Below are 18,779 nucleotides of genomic sequence, written 5' to 3' on the forward strand. Positions count from 1 at the left end.
AGAATTTATAATTAGCTTATTTTATAAAAACCTTGATTTTTAAACCCATCTTGAGAACTTTGATGTCTGGGCCTTGCTTTTTAAAATCTTTTTGATTGGCCAAGGATGAGTGTAGGAGAAGGGTAGCTAAAAAACCTAAACAAATGCATAGCCAATGTATGCATAAATAAGGCAGCATGTCTTATTCTGTACCCTTTGAATGTTACTGCCCCTTTTTTTGCATTCATGGTGACTCATCTATATGCAGAGATAAAGGCTTGATAATATCTGGTAAAAACGTCAACAATCCTGGAGGTCACTGACCATTGGTTATCTGTGCCTGAATAAAGACATTGTCCATGTGAAACTGGAATGTTTGCTCAAATAAACATCAGACCAGATTTTAGCTGGACATTGCCCAGATAGCAAGTTAATAATGGATGATATGATATCATAACATCAATAAGTGTTGAAAACCTGTGAAAATGAAATTGAAAAGTGAGTTGGAATTGTCTGCCAAAACCCATGTATTTCTCTTCTCCAGTGACTAGATGGAGGGCTTCTGTGTGTTACTGGCCTGTTCCTTGCTGGGCAAGGAGAAGCAGTGCTTAACAGTTCCCAGTCCTGGGAGGAGAAAAGGGCATTTGGGGTGTGACTGCTAGCTGTTGTGCTCAGTTTAGCTAGAAGGTGAGAGACCAGGCCAGAAGATGGAGGTTTTCGGCACTATCTGGACATGTTTTTTAGAGGATTTGGTGCAGTCCTGTCTGATCATGCTGTCACATAGAGTAAATGTGCGGAGACCAGATGCATTGCATCTTGTGCCCTTATCTGTCCATGCGGGCATGTTGGAGAAGAAAGCTGTAGTGCTGGCCCACTCAGATTCGCATAAATCTGCTGAATCAGCAGCAGGATTTGAAGCAGTTATGACTAAACGTTATCAGCTGTTAACCATATCAATGCCATCTGGGAATGCAGCAGTGTCCAGGTACGTTCTGAGGGCAAAGGAAACACAGAAACTGTACATCTTCAGTCTCCTACTTGTAGTTCAAGAAATTAGTCTTGGATATTAGTACCAGGCCTCAATTATGGTAAACATTGGTGGTGGCCTAGGTGACACTGAAAGCTGGGTACAGGAATCGCTGTGCTGGAGTGGCCACAGCAAATAAAGGAAATGCCTGTGAATCTGCACTGACCACTGATGCTTGCTGATCTGCACTGTAGATACAGTTACTGCTTGGATAAACACCCCTTCTGGTATTTATTTTTAAATCATAGAAGTCTTTGAACCCAAATAACAGATCCAAACTAGAGAAAGTATTGATTCAGATGTCATTTCTGAGCCTTGTCTGCGGAACAGGCTAAACAATATCCAAACCGAATGCTCAAAACTGTGGATCCAGACTTCCAGATGTTCTCTTTAACTCCCCTTATTCATGTTCACACCAACTCCACTCTATTTATCTTCACTTGCTGCTGTTGCTGTCCAATTTACTATTATAAGCAACTGTAGTCAAGACAGAGAACTAACTGAAATGGGGTATTCTTGGCTGTGGCTAGCAGTTAATGTTGATTATTTCTTCCCCAGTACTCCTTTTGGGGTAGAATCTGGTTACATATGTTGATATAAATGTCAGGAGTATCATTAAACTGATGGAGCCACAGCGAGATTAGAATCAACATGCAAACAGTTGATAAAATAGACCGCATTATAAAACAGCAGAAGTGAGAAGTATGGGCATTAACTGAAAAGAGGGGCAAAAAAAGCATTTTGAAAACTACTGAAGTGTGACAGGCTGTTGCCCCAATGCTCTTGCTCTCTGACTCACTAAAGCCAACGGTGCTCTCTGTGAGGGCATGGAGTGACGCCTGGTATCCCTGATTTCAGCATATGGCAGATCAGCAGTTCCTGTGCAGGGAGGTAGAACACACTGGTCGTGTTAAGGAAACCTGAGCTGGCAAAGGTGAAACTTCTCAAGGGAAAACCAAGATGCTGTAAATTGATGACTTGATAAAAAGGGGAATGCTGACACGGCCTACAGCTCATCAGCTCATACTACGATAAGAATTGGATAGAATTTGTATTTTATGATTTTTAGAGAACTACTTGATTTTGAATTGTTTTCTACTCAGAAATTAATGAAACCAAAATATGTTGAAATTTCTCATGATGGGGAATTGAAATGGAATTATTTTTGGCTCAGTTGATGTCTTTCACATATCACTTTTTGGCTTATTTTAATCTTTGAAGCAATTAAATTACTCCTTTATATAAAATTTATGTTTTTAAGAGTTTTACAGACTGAAAAAACAAACATATTTGTTGGGAACATAACTCCATGTGATATTTCAATATTATTTTGTCTTCACTCAGAATGAAATAATACTTTTATTTATATTTTATTTGTAATAATAAAGTAATAAATTTTAATCAAATTACATAATGTCAGAATACTTTAACAAAACCATAATTTTTGTTTGAAAGCCTCTTTAAATGGAGAAATGATCTATCATCTCTAGGGGTGATTCAGCAGCATAAAGGCTTCAGAAACAATTATATTTTATTGATTTTGTTTTGAACAAATTTTACAGATCTGGTGGCAACTAGAGAAAGGCTCTGTGGTCTCATATGAGCCCCATAATTATTGCAAATATCAGTGTACTCCTGGCCACAAATGACATTTCTTTCCCATGTTCACTCTTTTTCTTCTTCTTGTCTTCTCATTTATTTATATTTGTTATTGTCAGTACAGTTGCTATGTCTGGCTTTAGTGAAATTGATTTTTCTTAGCTACAGGCTCCCTGTGGTTTTTATTATAAGGCAGTTAATATGACCTATCTCAAGAAAGAATTAGGCTGATTTTGTAAATCATCATTTTTCCTGCACAGCAGGGTCAGTAAAGCATAAGAATCTGAATAGCCTGAGCTTGATTCTCCACCAGCCAGAATTATGTGTAAGGGTTTCACATGTGGGTAGCCTTTTCCACTTTCTTTAAGTGAGGGTATAAAGCATTAGGAAAAAAATAATCTTTCTTGAGATCTTCCATGGGAAATAGAAAAATAGGCTAAGCTCATCACATTATAATTAAGAAGTTAACCCGTAAAATAATAAAACCCCACTAGCTTTTAATGATAAACAGTGTTGAAGTCCTCTTCCCCGTTTGTACACCATCACACCGGGTGTGACTCTGTAAGGGCCCTGAGAGCATCCCTCCTCCTGGAGGCTTGGCTCCCAGGGCTTAGGGCCAACTCAGCAACAGCACAGCAGGGGCTGTTCCCCTTCCCTGGGTGACCCTGGGGACAGGCTCCCAGGCAGCACAGCGGCGGGGAGGCCACGGCCAGGGCTGACCCAACCCCGCTTCCTACAGGAGCTGCTTTAAGCTGAGGCTGTAGCATTTTGGCCCCTGCCCGAGATACAGCCCCTGCTGCATCACCGCTGTGCCTGTGCCTGGCCACGGGCCCTGTTGATCCAGACCCAGGTTCAGACCTCCAGCCTGTCTTCCTGGCCTGACCTCAGACCTGCCTCGTCACTGTGGACTTGCGTGGAGATCGCTGGGCTGTGTCTGACTCTGGTTACTGTAACCGGACCAGATCCTGACCCTGACTTGCTAATTCGTGTTCCTGGCTTGACCTCAGACCTGCCTCATCGCCCATGAACTTGGGTGGTGATCTGGCCTTTTCCTGTAACCTGACTACCATCCCTGAGTCTGCCCTGCTCGCCTCGCTCAGGTACCATGGGACAGGCCCCTGCCCTGCCAGCCTCGTTATCATCACGCTTAGCTCCATCTCACCATCCCTCGGGGAGCAGCCATCCCGCACTGTGCCCTGACAGGCTTTTGCTACTGAGGCTGTTATTTGCTGATGCTGCTGGGCTGTCTCAGCTCTGCAAATTCTTTTACCCTCCACAGTTACCTTTCCTTCATGCTCTCACTGCTGGGAGTAATTTGAGAATTAAAAGCCAAATTCTTTTGTTAGAAAATGCCCAGTTAAATTTCTTTTTCTAATCTCTTCTTGTGCTTTTTTAAAACTGACATCTCCAGAGATGAAGACTGTGATAAGAAACTTATTTATTTAAAGATGTTACGCAGATTGAAAAACCAGGTTGCCATTGTGGCCATTATTTTGTTGCAGGTAGTTGAGGTGATTGGATGCTGGCTAGACTTTGGTAGGCTTTTTAGGCAGCAAAGGCCGGAGGATGGAGTTTATCTCCTTTGCTTCTGCTGGGCATGAGTCTGATAGAGAAAGTTCTTCAGGAAAAGGGAGAATAACTGGTCCAGTGACTGGTTTGGTAAAGTCTGGTTTGTCTGCTTGAGTCTTTTCTCCATCAAGACTGGGCGTAGAACCTACAGCCTCAGGTGGAACTGGCTTTCCATCTTTATGTTCATTTTGACTTTGTGGTAGGTTTTGGAAAGAGATATCCTCAGTTGAAGGGGGTAGAACTTTAACCCAGCCCACTGTTTTTTCTAGGTGTGGGGAGAAAGGATTGATTTCTGAAGGGAAAGCTTGTTGATGATTCTGGCTGGATTTTCCAGACGTCTGATTAGCTTGCTGTTTCCCCTCTTCAGTGGCAGGATCCTAAATAACAGGCAGTAAGCATTACCTATATTGAAGCTATTCCAAATTCTTTCAGATATGAAGAAGGTTACCCTTCACACTAAGGATCTGCTGCAATTCCAGTCTGCAAAGACCAGCTGCAGAACAGAAGCTCAAAGGATAGACAGATAGAACTTCTTCATATGCTAGTGGAGATGGGTGCATGAAACTTGGGTAACTACACAGTTATTGCTCTTTGCATTCCCTTTGTTATTTACAATTTCTCTGAGACCATTCTGAACACATTCTGTATGATTGACTCTATACTTACTCTATTGCCTTTTTATCCACCTAGCAACAGTATGTTTTATCACATGAGAGTTTTCTTCCTGATTTGGCCTTATCACTTTCTTGAAGCCCATATCATTGTGAATAAGAAAACTTAAAATGGCTGGGCTTTCAAGAGTTCAATTCTTGTTTTGTAAAGCAGTATTACTCTTGCAATATTAAGATTAGATTAAGAAATACCTGCAGACTGTAGATTTCACAGGATGTTGTGACAAACCGTTCGTGTTCCAAGTGACTGTTTACTACAGAGCCTTTGCAGAAACCTATTTGCTGGAAGAAGAAAATGCAAGTATTTTTTCACATTGTAGCACTGATACCTAGCTCCTATCTTGTAAAATAAGTGATTATGAAAGGCTGAATAGTTATAGCTTCTACATGTATTTGTGGGGATAAGCAGCTTGGGCAAACTTTTATTTTGGGATTGGCAAGCTTACAAAGGAGGCAGCATTTTGAAAAAGGCTTTATGTTTGCAAAGGAGGGTTTGGTAACATGATAAGAAAAATAAGCTGGCCACTTAAGGCCCAACTACAACAGCACACTTAAGTTCTGCCGCAGCAGATTATCCCCATGCAGGCAAGTTGTGTAATAGAAAATAATATAATTTTTTCAGGCAAAAACAATTTCACACCATAGGAGTGCAAGAAACCATGAAAAAATGTTGTTTCTAATAGTTGTGGTTTTTACTGGACTGTAGGTAACATGGCTTGGGGCTTGAAATGTTATCTCTTGGCAACATACCCATTTAGTCTTTCTGTTTCTCTAATAACTTTTTTCGTAGTTCCTAAACGTTTTCCTTAGCTGACCTCATTGTAGTGTGAATATACTCTTCATGCATTGCTTGGCATTTATTGTCTATGTCTGTTTACTTGGAAGAAATCCTTAAGAATGATTCAGTTTTGTAAGACAATGGCTACCCCATGTTTTTCTGGATGGTATTTTTTTCTGTTTTCTTTGTTCATGAACTCCTAGGTAAGAAGTCTGAACTTTTACTGAAATGTTTTCTCTATTCTAAAGCAGTCTGTACAGTTGCAAGAGAGTATAGAGCTACGACCCATAAAAAGGCACCTGTGGGCTTCGATTCTTGTCTGCAAAGAACCAAAGGGATAGCCTAAGTATTCACTGAGGAATCATAATATCTGAAAAACAGGTGTTTATGCAAGGAAAAGTACTTACAGCTAGTTCCGATGAAAGTGGCTTGCACTGGGAGATGTCAGCAATTGTGTCATTTTTGGAGCAGGACGTCTCCTGAATCAAAAACTCTACAAAATATGCAGGACCAACGACCCACTGTTAATGAGAGACCAGTGGCAATTAGACCTTGTGCATATGTCAGGCAGAAGGAAGAATTGTACAGACCTTGAAATAGATGTAAAACTCCTGCTAAGTGTGGAAGGAGCTGGTTATATTTGGGGCATTACTGTTGTATTACAGGAGAATGATTTTTTGCCAGTGCTGCTTAATTGCCTGGTTATTTTTTACTTCTTATATACGCACAATCTTAGTAACTTATGGATTAGCTATAGTTTAAATTAGTTTGGGTTTTTTAGTAAGTTAGCATCCACATAGAACTACATATCCAAAGACCCTCTTCAGTGCCTTGTTGGTTATTTCGGGCTGCTTTAATGAACAGGATCACTTTCTATTTCTGAAATGTGAGTACCTCAGGGTTGGAAAATGGGAGCAATTAAATACTGTATTGTAGTAATATCTAACCATTTGAGACAAAGAGTAAAAACCGCTTTGTTATCTATCGATAATGAATTTCAGAGAGACCAGATATTACTGTGGTAAACAAACAGGATTTAGCCAGGGGATCATTAACTCTCTGTTAGTCTAAAATTAGTTTTAAACCATGTTTAAGCTCATTCAGTGAATTACAGGTATGTGTTGGAAGGGATGACTGTGCTTTATTAAATTCTTTCTATTAGGGAGTCACTAGTTCGTGGTGGTAGTAGAAGAAAGAGCTCACAACGAAGATTTCCTAAACTTTGGAATGCAAATCTGTGTCTTGAGTTTTGCATAAAGCCCTTCTTTTTGCAATAAATGGGGCCAAAGTCTTGAATCATTGCAGATCTCCTTTCCCAGGAGAATTCTGCATAGAAATATTCTCTGTACTATACAGGTACAAATTCTAAACAATCTGTAAGACATAACAAATCATATAAAGTATAGCAGGTGGTTCCATACTTCTTGAGGGCTAAAGCAAGTCAGATGAGCCTTGGCTTACCTGCATTGAAGCTCTTGTGACATTGAGGACAGAGAAATAATGAGTTTGTTCACTCTTTTCATTGAACTTGGCAAGGCTTTGAGCAGCAGCCTCCAAATATCTGGGCTCAGTTGGACTGTCATCAACTGGGCAGTCAGGACACACTGTCCAAATATATCTGGATGGAACTTTTTATCCAGACAAAACAAGGTCATTAGAGAAAGCATAACCATAAAAGTATGTTGATAGTGTAGGTCACTGTAAATGCATCCATGTCCCCAACCCCCCAATTTGTCCTCCAGTCTCCTGGAGTAACAATATGTGGTTTGATTCACTTAACGGTTTTGAATCTTTATGAATTTGCAGACCCATAAAAATGTTGCAGTGGAGGCAGAGACACTGCAGAAAAAAGCTCAGCCTACTGACAGTGGGCTTGCTCGTTTTACTTGCCTTTCACAAACCTATAAAAATGCTTTTTGGACCAGAGGGTAGAAGCCCATATAGAGGCTCTGCTGGGTTTCCCAGAGATGAAAACAGTTATTACTGCACTGCTTTAAGATGCAGGACCATACTGGCCTTATGATCAGTGACTTGAGAAAATTAGGGCAGCTGAAAGCTAATGGAGACGCTGTGGTGCCATGATTACAATTAAAATTTAAAGTAATGCTGTATGGCAAAGAGTGTTTTTCCAGTCCTCTTTTAAAGTAAGTATGTTAAATAAAGACATACCTGGTTGTAAAATGCACTCATAAGTACTCAGATGAGCAATATTTCTTGCCTGATTAATGTAGATAATTGCTTTGCACTGACCATAAACCTAAAACAATATAAACATTTAGAAACAATTAATATTGCAAACTTTGCACTGATCATCTAGTACCTAGACAGTGGGTGGTTCATTTTCTCCTTGTGGTTATGAAATTCTTTTCAAGAAAAAAGTTGTGTTAATGCTCAAATTGCAATGAAGCACATTTCTAAGTATCCATCTCCTTTAGAAACAGAAGGCCAGATCTTCCCCGGTGTAATTCTGAGCTATACAGGTGCAGTGCTTGTTGGCAGGATGGCCTGCACAAAGCCACAGTTCTGGCAGCTAAGTGCCCAAGTGTCACAGAGTGCTTTCCCTGGCCAGGCCCCGGCACCAGGAGCTGGGTCTATGTCTAGAACACAGAAAGCTTAAACCTGAATATCAGCTCAGAGTATCTGTATCCAGTCACCTGTCTGCCACCTTCCCCCTTCTCCCTATGTCCATAGTAAGGAAGGAGAATGGTAAGGAAGACCCTAAATCAGTTTTGTGGCACAGTAAGATCACCCTTGCACACAAAGAAACTCGTGACTTTATGGCAGAAAAAAATACTGGCCTGTCAATATCCATCGTGCCTTTATGTTTAAAAATTGAATGTATATTCTCTGAGTGCTTCTTAAATATTGCGACATGTATGATCAAGGCCTCTAGGACTTAGATTTCTAGACTTCGCAGAAGCCATATCAACCATGTATGCCTTGCACCTTTTTCCTGCTGAAAGCACTGTAAGCAGAAGTGAGCAGAATTCTTTTTATTTTTTCCAGTTTTTCATTTAAAAATGAAAACTGATTGACCTAAGAAGCAGCCCAGGACAATTTAATCAGAACTTTTCTTTTTTTCACATGAAGCTTCGTTCTTGTCATTCTTCATTTTATAAGTTTTTTTTTCACTTGTTCAGAATCATTTTGGTCACCTGTAGCAACAGTCTTAGATCACTTTCTGTCTTTGCAGCTTATCTTGCAGAGCTTTCTTTCTTGTCCTCTTTCAATGCAATTTTTTGCAAAGTTGTCAGAGTAAAAGTGGAATTAAACTAAACCAAAAATTGCATGTTATATAAAAGTGAATTTCTTTTATTCCCTTCTTGACAGACTGTCTTTAAAATAAACTCTTACAGGGTTGCTATAAAAAGTAAACCATTTATTCTATATAGTGTTCTAGCATGGCTATTTAGTTATGTCTGCTTATTAGCTCTGGTCAAAAACTTTCTTTTAATTTCATTATTAAAAATAAATCTTACCAGTCTATAACTTATTAGAAAGTACAGAGGAAAGCTGTGGACCTTAAAAAATGAGTTTTGATTTCTTCTAAGCTCTGCTGCCTACTAGAAATGCATGTGTAGGGATTTTGCTGTCTTCAGTAATACCTGAGTACTATTCATACCTGAGATTTCATCTCATACCTGAGATTAAATAAGAAAATAAAATCCTTACAGTTGCATGAGCAGGTCTGGCAGTACAGTTCTTCCACAACTTTTTGCTGAGTACATGGCATTCAGTATCTACTACATCCAAGATGAGATAGAAGACAGAACCAGTGATCTCCTGAAAACAAGAAATGAAAGGGTCATATCGTAGTTTTGTATAGAACAAAGTAGGGACACATGAAATGGAGACATGGAGAAACACAAAACACACAGGTGGGACACACAGCTATCCTGAAAACTGAACATTCTGTGGGACAAATTCTCAATGGTGACAAATTCAGGCCCTGTTAGAAAGGCTTGGTCATGTGTCTAGTCAGCTTTAATTCAAACCCAGCCTTTTAGCATCAGCTTTATCCTTCTGATTCTGGTACCAATCAGAACCCAAGAGTAAGGACTAAACATGGTAAAGTTTTCATCGTCAACTGCATTTTATGGTTAGATTTGAAAGGTAGGTTATTTTGCCTTCAATAAGAATGAGACGATAAATACCGCAAATAATAAAAAACTGCTAACATGGAACCTTCCCAGTAGGCATTAGAAACAGAAATGTCTTATTTCTTAGAGTAGCGTCTTCTTCAAGTATGGATGCTTTGCACTTGCCATAAAGAGGCAATGACTGAGTTGATGCAGACAACTTAAATGTTCTCTCAGATATCAGAAAGTGCTATGAGAGACCTTGCATATCTACATGGATGTTTCTGACTCACTTAAAGATTCAGTCCAATGCTCTGAGCCTGTGCTTAAGTTGAGACACCTTTATTCAGTTCACTGCGGCACAGGTGCACAAAGCAGTTAGGGCTCAACGTTTGGGCAAACATGTTTCCATGAAAGAGGAACAGGGAAAGACTAAAAGTACAGCTCCATATATATAGTGATTACATCATGTGGTACCGAAAGATGAGATGCTGCATGGTGCAGCTCCTGGTTCTGCTTCCACTGCAGATACAGGTAAGCACCTTTCCAGGATGTTTATCAAGGATACAGCTTAGTAGGATCGTATTCTATTTTCTGTAGTGGAAAGCTGGAAAGAGAGCAGCTGTCATTTATACATCCTAAAGAACTTAGTTGTGAGTGTTAGCTGCATGTTTAGACTGAGATTTTGTCTTTGCTGAAGAGGGAGAAAAACCAAAATTGAATGAGAGCAGTATTCATTCATTCCTAGTTGATTTCACACTTTATGGGGCAAGAGTCTTGTAGAAGTCTGGGGCCAGTATCTGTAAAACTTTTGGCTTCAGTTTTGATTTCTGTTTAATAGCGACTAAAGACCAGTCAATGCGGCATCTAAAGGCTGGAGTACGGCTCGCTTTTTGGTTTTTATACTGCTGGGAAAAAACACTAAGAGGTATCTGTTCTTGAGTTCTGAGGAGTCTGAGTGATACAAACTATTCTGGTCACACAGTATAGCGATCTCTGGAAAGAGGCTGGGGTGGTGATTTTATGTGAACTCTACCATATATACTTGTAAATGTAATACTAAACCCTTGAAATATGAAAGAGCAAAATAAATAGAAAATAAATATAAAGTGAGTAAATTTTGTTAGCTTTGTCTCTAAGTTATATTCTTACATATGCAACTTACCATGCTTTATACCATTTTTCATATTTTCATATCCTCTTTTTCCTTAAGTGTTCTATGAAGTAATCTGGTAATGCCTTGCAGTGAGCTCTCAGGGTTTGCCTACACTAATCCTGAGGTTTAATTATAAGTGTCGTTTTGAAGGTCGTGAAAAGATCAAAAGCTATTTTAACAAAGAGTGAAGCTGAGGTGCTGCAGCACTGCGTGCAGTGGATGGCAGCATCCCCACACCTGGCTGCATAGATCCTTCTATGGAAGGAACTAATCATAATTTTCTGTTTACATACAAATGTATGGTACCTAAATACCATCATGATATGTCTCCTTAATATGGTAGCTAATATAGGTTAAATCAGTAAACAGAAATTAAGACTGGTCAAGGAGTAATTGCCATTTGATGAAAATGTGGGGTTTGAGTAGTGCAACATTTGGTACAAGCTTGTACCTTCAAATATATCCTTTATGAGCAATAATATCACTAACACTATCCTGCATGAAGAAGTAATAGCCAAGAAAAATGGTCTGGTCTTCAGTTGCTATTAAACAGAAATCAAAACTGAAGCCAAAAGTTTTACAGATACTGGCCCCAGACTTCTACAAGACTCTTGCCCCATAAAGTGTGAAATCAACTAGGAATGAATGAATACTGCTCTCATTCAATTTGGGTTTTTCTCCCTCTTCAGCAAAGACAAGTGTATCTTTAAGGAGTTCCAAAGTTGGGACTGGTGACTTGAGCTTTCAAGTTGGTTGTTCAGGTATTCTGGAGGCAAAAGAACACACACACCTCATTAAAGAAATGTTCTTACAGTCAGATGTGTTTGATGTTAGATGGGTAATCAGCTGAATCATGAAGACTGATTGGAAAACTTGGTGATCTTGGAAATACTAAATGCAACCAGGGTGGACCAAACTGTATTTCCTGTTGCCTGTAGCTCTCTTGTATAATATCAGCTCTAATACGCAGATGAGGTTATTACAAAATCTACACATATTTTTGTCTACCTGCTTCTGTATGTTATTATGCATCCTCCAGTGGGGAAAGGATAATTTGGGGTTTATTGAGAGCTCAGCAGATCTCTGAAGGTTTCATCATCCTTATTTTAATTTTCATTAAAAGACCGTTATGCAAAGGCCTTTTGATATCTGCTTAGTATTGAATAAAAACTTGTGTCTTTTCTGCATTGCCAGAAAGATCCCTTCCTCAGCACTGCTGATGCTAGGATTGCCACAGCAACGCATGCTGGGGAGCCTAGGAGCCACAGGAGATGCGGCAGCAGCGTACCATCACCTGGCCTGGTCATCACCAGGGTGACCTGGTGCAAGGGAAAGAAATGAAATATTTTGGCATGTTTTTTAATATTGGTTAAGTGCCTGTCAGTGAAGTTAATCATGAGTGTCTTGTATGAAAGAAAGGCTCTGTTCTACTTGCATGTAAGTTAACAGCAGATGGCTCATTAGTTTCAATTAGAGCAAAACCGAACCACAGGTTGCTTAAGGGCAGATTTGAATTTGAAGTAACTTTGACAATGTTTTTATCCTGAGTACTGGTTTAAAAAATGGAAGGAAGGTTCACTGTCTGATAAAAAAAAAAAGGTTTCTTTATTTTTTTGAGAGGAATAGAAGGTTGCATAAGGTTGTTACCATCCATGAACATCCCTAACATAGCTTCTTATGTACCCAGTCCCAGCAGCAGCAAAAATGTGACAAAGGGCTTAGATTGTCTATTTTGTTATTGCAGTGTCTTGAAACACCTTATTTACAGGGTAAGCTTATTAGATGCAAAAAATAAGAATAAAAGTAAATTAAACTCCCAAATGAACAAAGAACAAAGTATGTCCTAAGGCAAAAAGTTAAGTCTCTAGGGAATTAAGTGACAGACCAAATCACTAACAAGGACCAAAATTCTCCTGTGCTGAGATATACTTGGCACAGGTGAAGGGAGAGGCAGGGAGAAAAATGAAGTGGTTTGCAGCATGTCTGCATCCACTATGCTGCACTCGTAGGGTGGTCATAGGTGTGCTCTAATTATTGTCAGTAGGGAATAGCCCCAGGATGGGGGACTAAGTACCTAACGCCATGACTGGTGATGTGGGTTCTGGGCCAGCTCAGAGGCATGACATGTGGAAAAAATTCTCAAGAGACCTGATGTAGTTTCTTAGTGGGCACATTTTGTCACTTGAGCAAAGCAATACAGAGAACACAGTGCAAAGCACAGCAAAGTGTGCATCTTTAGTCAGGAGATCTCAGATTTCTGGTGGCCACAGCATGTCTGCAGAAACTATGTCCTTGTGAGAGCAGCAAGAAGTAGTGTCATATCCTTGCCAGTACCGTTCTTTAAACATCTGGCAATGAGCCTGATTTGCTTTAAGGGTTCAGAAATCAGCCTTTCAGGTAAGATTATGGGAAGAAAGCAAGCATGGCAGTGAATGTTAGTAGCATGCTTCCACAGTGCCTTATGTGTTGTGGGCCTTGTGCACTCCTTTCAGGTTGTCCCTGGCAAGTGCCAGTAGATTCAGCTATTGTAACACAAAATAGTAATAAATTAAGCACACATAGAGAAATAAGATACTTGAGGATATGAGAGTGACATTCCATAGGTATTTCCAGTGTAATTTTTGCATTTGAACTGGTTTCAGATTTCTTCTGGAGAATGAGTCATCATTTAGAGGTCTGCAAAGGAATTCCCTGGTCCCAAGTGGGACGTATTTACACCTGTTAGTGCTTACATCTTTTGTGCAAAATGCATGATGATTTAATAGCCTTTGCACTCCAACTGCTCAAGGCAGTGGGAGGAAGGTGTAAAATGAAATTAAATCAGAGTAGTGGTGTTTCATACCAAATTTGAACTGATGCCTGGAGCTATTCCAGGGGCAGGCAGCAGAGAATTGTGACTGAGATTTGCTCTCTAATTGCCCACAGTGGTGATGAAACTGTTTCTAGTCATCTGTGCGTAAAGTTGACATGGCCTCTGGAGTCCTGTGAATATAACTTTACATTTGCGTTTTGAAATATTTCTTAGTTCAAATAGGTATTGCTAAGGAATAGCGATAGACAGGGCTCTTCATGGGAGAAACAGATACAGGACAAGCAGGTAACTTACCTGAGGGTGTTCTCGGACACTGAAAATTCGGGAGAGACTGAGTATGTAGCCTTCTGTTCGGTCAGCATTGATCTGGCGAAGAGCCAGATCTGCAGCCTCCTTTACTGCAGTGTCATCACAGGTGGGGGAAAGCAATGCAGTCGGTGCTTCTCCGGCAGGAGGAGAGGCAGCCCAGGAGCAAAGCGCCTGTATGCCAAAGAGCATTGAAACAAGTAAAACCATTCTGCTTAGAAAACCAGTGCAGCAGATCAGAATGGCAAGTCCGTATGGAGGGGCTGACCCGCATGAAATAGCAGACTTTTGTAATGGAGCTGTGTCTCTTTATAAACTTGTGTCCCCTTTTTATTATGTACTGGCCATGACCTTTAAATCTACAGCTGCAACAGGAAACACTAAGTCAATGATTACAAGGTTTTACGAAAGTATTGTCACTCCCTCTGAGACCAGAGAGCACTTTCTCCTTCTGGCTTTACATCTCCAATTTAGATTTCACTGGGCAGATCGTATAACTTTGACTTCATTGCAAGGGACAAGAATATACACAGAAAGCTGCTTTCTTAAGAAACCAGAATTGCTTAAATAAACCTACATGCAGGACAGGTCTGGCTCCAGCTCTGTTCTGTCAGTGAGCCAGTTCTTCTCCAAAATAAGACAATGACAAAGGTCTCAGTAATTTGAATGGGAATTGGATAAGGGCCACAAGCTTGACTGATTTTACACTTTGTATTTGTTAAATGCAAACAGCAAACAAATATACTGACTCTGTGTTACATGTGGTCAGTTTGGTTGAGATAGAAAGCTCAGTTTGGCTTCATTCTTTGAGTATTTCTAGTCAGTTGGATACCTACAGATGAATGTTAACCCTTAACCCAGACCAAGCCAGGAAAATGCAGTCCATGTCCAGACAAGAAGCCTGTGGATAAATGGCCTGCTCAAGCCATTAAATACTCTTAGATAACATGATAACAGGCAATGTAAAGAATTAATGATTTCATCATGGTTTCTGCTTTTAAGCAGAAGTTTCCATTGTGTTTATTTGGGACTTAACATTCTCTGTAATTGAATATGGTGACATAGATGTGGTAAGTTTTGTTCTTGCCTCAAAGACTTTACTTCTGTTGGTGGGATGGTGCAAAATGAACTGCTGTAAGAGATTGGAAGAAATAGACAATAAGTGAACCAGGGCTATCAAAACAGTCTTAGGCTATTGAAGACTCCATTTCAGGATTTGTTCCTTCTCAATGCCTTGACTCCAACCCACTCGTCTTTTGTTGCCTAAAACTTTCTATTTATTGACACCTACTATGTTTTTGATGCCCCGTTCTGATTTCCCTGAGCCCTGAACATTTCGTATTTCATCCCATCTTCCCCCAACTTCTGACTTTGTTCTTACTGCCACATTATGCAAAGTACTCTGTGAACTTGCCATCATTATATGTTGCTTCTGATGCCAAAGAACAAGTCTTGTTTCCTTTTATTTCCTCCCATCTCAAATTTTTGGCTGTACCTTGTTTCAGCCTCTGCCTGGCAAAGCCTAGCTTTATATTCCTGTGGGTTTAGAGGCAGGTACAGTTGCATATGAACTCCACTGCTAATTGTAACACGCTGCTGCATTTTTATTGCCTGAGAACCAAACTTAGTGATGAAGTAAGAACCATCTGAAATTATATAGTGAGAGGGAAAAGGAGAGGAAGGCGGCCTGTAGGAAAGTTACATACCTGCGGCTGATTACACTCATCTCGGTGCCAAAGGTCTGAAGGGGAGAATCTAGCAGAAAGAACTTTTTAAAGAAGAGAGTGCATGTAACATAAACTGGAGGGTGAACTGCTTTCATTTGATTTCTTGTACCCAGTGCCTTCCTTCTTGTGTCACCTCTTGCTCTTTTTTGCCTGTAAATTCTTCTTTTTGTACTTTGGGTCGAGGAAAATGTACATCCAGTTGTTTCTTTGCCAGTTCACATCACCTTGCATAGCTGTCCCAGATGTAGTTCAGACTTCTCTGTGAACTGCAGCTGCTTATCCCGTAACTGTCTCTTGGACAGATGATTTAGGACCTTAGTTTTCTATCTTGTTCAGTGTTATTGTCTCCCTGATATTGTATGGCCAGAATTGGCTCAAGGAAGAGTCTCACCTGCTTAATCTTTAGTTCCTTGGCTTCTCTAACCACTGCCAGAGCCTACCCCAGTTTAGATTGTAGGAAGCTGCAGGAGAATCATAAGCCTGTGACTATAGACCCAAGGAACAAAGGAAATTGGTCCAGCAATGTAACTATTTTAATTATTTTAGCACTACTCAGTGCTCTGCTTTCATTCCTTTTCAGCAACAATAAATAATATGATCCTGATATGACTGGAGGCAGTAACTGTGGGAGGGAGCCATTCACTGTCTCAGCTGCTCTCCCCATAGTACCACAGAGCACATGCGAAGTTGTGAACGTGTATTTGTACCTTTGACTTATCTGCTCACTGCTGAATTTGGAGGCTGATTTGCCAGCTAAGAGACTGCACTGTGGTCACTATTGATCTTGAGTGATTTGCTGAGTACAGATGAAAAAGGGTCATGGAAAATTCTGCCTGAAGAAACTTTAGTTTGAAATGACAGTGGTGTGCCTTGTGGCTAACTTGTCAGAAACTCCATGCTGGAGATGGGGGAATAGCTGTACAAATAGTTGTTATCTTGAAGATCTGGAGAAGTGACAACTACCATTACTTGGAGAGGATCCCAGTGAAAGTCATTGGTTTTCTACTAAGGGGCAATTCTGCAGTATTTCACCTTGAAGGATACCAGAAACTGGGTAACCATTTCCCTGGCCCTCATTTTCTGTCATGGGAGTCTCTGTGATCACAGCTATCTGCTGGTTGACACCGAGTACCTTTAGGTTTGAGGGTTGTCTCTGTGTTGACTGAGGAAGGAAAAGTGCAAGTGAAGAATGTAATTGTCCCTGTTTAGTACCACTGTAAAGTTTGGGGGGGGTAAAATTTTATATATTGTCACTTTTTTTTCCTGGTGGTATAAAGAATCTCAACTCTTTAGCCCAGCAGTGCTCAAGACATGTTCCTCTGGGGGACAGCAGAACCTGTACTAGGGAATGATTGTAGAAAGCTGGGTGGGATTATACATACAGCCACGAAGACCTGCAACGGCACTGGGTCTGAAACTCTTCTAAGAAGACTTTGATTGGTGGCAGAGGTGGAAAACTCAGATAGCAGGACAGAAGGGGCACACGGCTGCTAGACTGAGCCACCTCATGTGTTGCCAGTTGCTTTGCAAACTGAGGGTGAGGGATAATGTACGGACTGTATCCTGTAGGGAGGGGATACAAGAGATGAATGTTGAGAAACGCTGCTGTAGCCATAGTACAGGAACAGCAGAAGCAGCAATGCAGACTCGGTCACATTGTTCCTCGTGCCTGGGAATGCTTCCCCTGTGGCTAAAGGATAATAACTCATTTTCTTTATCCTCACAGTACATGGCATTTCTATGGAGATGGGTGCCAGTTAGTACTGGCTGTGTTGGTGCCTCTTATAATGGGGAATTGTTATATCCCTGACTCTGTTCTTTGTACTCTTCCTCCCACTGGAAAGGAAAAAATTTCTCTGTTGAAGTAGCTGACCTCAAAACATGGACACAGCTGGGAAATCTGAGCATGTCCAGCCAAAGTAGCACATGAAGTACATATGCTTTAGCAAAACAGGGTTTGAAAAAAGCTGAAAAACATTGTCAGCCATTGATGCAGACCTCACAAAACTATTCATGATGCATTTCAGGGAAGAAGCCATTTGTATTTTACATATTGTCATTTCATTGCACTTACTGCCTAGAGAATCTACTACTAAATACTGCATCTGTTACTAAGGTCCAGGTGCATGAATACGGGGCCATACTGGGGGGAGACAAAGTGACTGCTTCAAAGCAGTCATGGAAAATGTACCCTTAAGAGGGCAAATTTTGTCCTTAAGAGGGCAAGTGTTAAGGAGGAAGAAGATGAAGTACAGCTACTAACTGGAATGCACAGAGCAATTCTGCTTTTTTTTTTCCCCCTCTCTGTTTTAGGAAACAATGGAGTAATTATACAAGTTGTAGGAGAACATCTTTGAAGTGTGGAGGCTGCAGATGTTCTGCTACACATCCTTGCTTTGTGTGGTTGGAAAAGGCAACAAGAAAATGCAGCATTTCTGGAGTTCAGAGATGCCCATGGGCAGGGATGCCTTTTACAAACTTACTGTTTCTGCCATCAGATAGAGAATTTTCTAAGCCTGGAAAACACTGTCTCTTCTATAACTCAGTGCCCACCTCATGATACACGAGACAATTTGTATGGTTTAGTTAAGGCAATTCCTAGTTCTAAAAATACAAAAGCTAGGAAAACTAATTGCTCCAGGCGAGTTAAAAATTCAGTCTCATGTATCTGTTTTAATAGTAATGCAGATCATAATAGTAGCCATTTCATTAAATCCTGTACCGTCTCTCATGCAGCGGGATGGGAAGACCACCTACCTTACCTCTTCAAGAAATTTCTACAGCTTAGTACTAGCACTTTTTGAATGAATGGCTGCATGCAGAACATACTGGAGTCACTGCTTTACAAAGAAGCAAAAAATCACTGAGCAATTGACTGGCAGTAGCTGGTGCAATTGTCTGCAACACACTTCCTGCAAGAACTCAGCATAACCTTGAAACGTGAGAGCTGCTGCCTTCATGGGGAGAGCTTGCCAGCAGTATGTTGCCATCACGTTAGAGTAAGGCTTATAGAGTCTGGGCTGATTTCCCCTTTTTTTTCTCCTCCACACACCCAGTTGAAGCACTGGTGCAAGTG

General features: G+C 40.5%; 1 protein-coding gene across 1 annotated transcript; it reads right to left on the reverse strand.

Annotated features, from left to right (window-relative positions):
• Positions 1-3,096: 3,096 nt before the first annotated feature.
• FETUB (fetuin B) lies at positions 3,097-14,252 on the reverse strand. The gene is made up of 7 exons (XM_075033201.1): positions 13,965-14,252; positions 9,296-9,406; positions 7,793-7,880; positions 7,085-7,251; positions 6,031-6,144; positions 5,038-5,127; positions 3,097-4,551 (listed from the first exon to the last, which is right to left on the reverse strand). The coding sequence occupies exons 1-7, from the start codon at positions 14,184-14,186 to the stop codon at positions 4,132-4,134; spliced, it is 1,212 nt and encodes a 403-aa protein (XP_074889302.1). The 5' UTR covers positions 14,187-14,252; the 3' UTR covers positions 3,097-4,131.
• Between the last annotated feature and the right edge of the window lie 4,527 nt (positions 14,253-18,779).

This window comes from Buteo buteo, chromosome 7, assembly GCF_964188355.1.
Source record: "Buteo buteo chromosome 7, bButBut1.hap1.1, whole genome shotgun sequence".
NCBI lineage: Eukaryota > Metazoa > Chordata > Aves > Accipitriformes > Accipitridae > Buteo > Buteo buteo.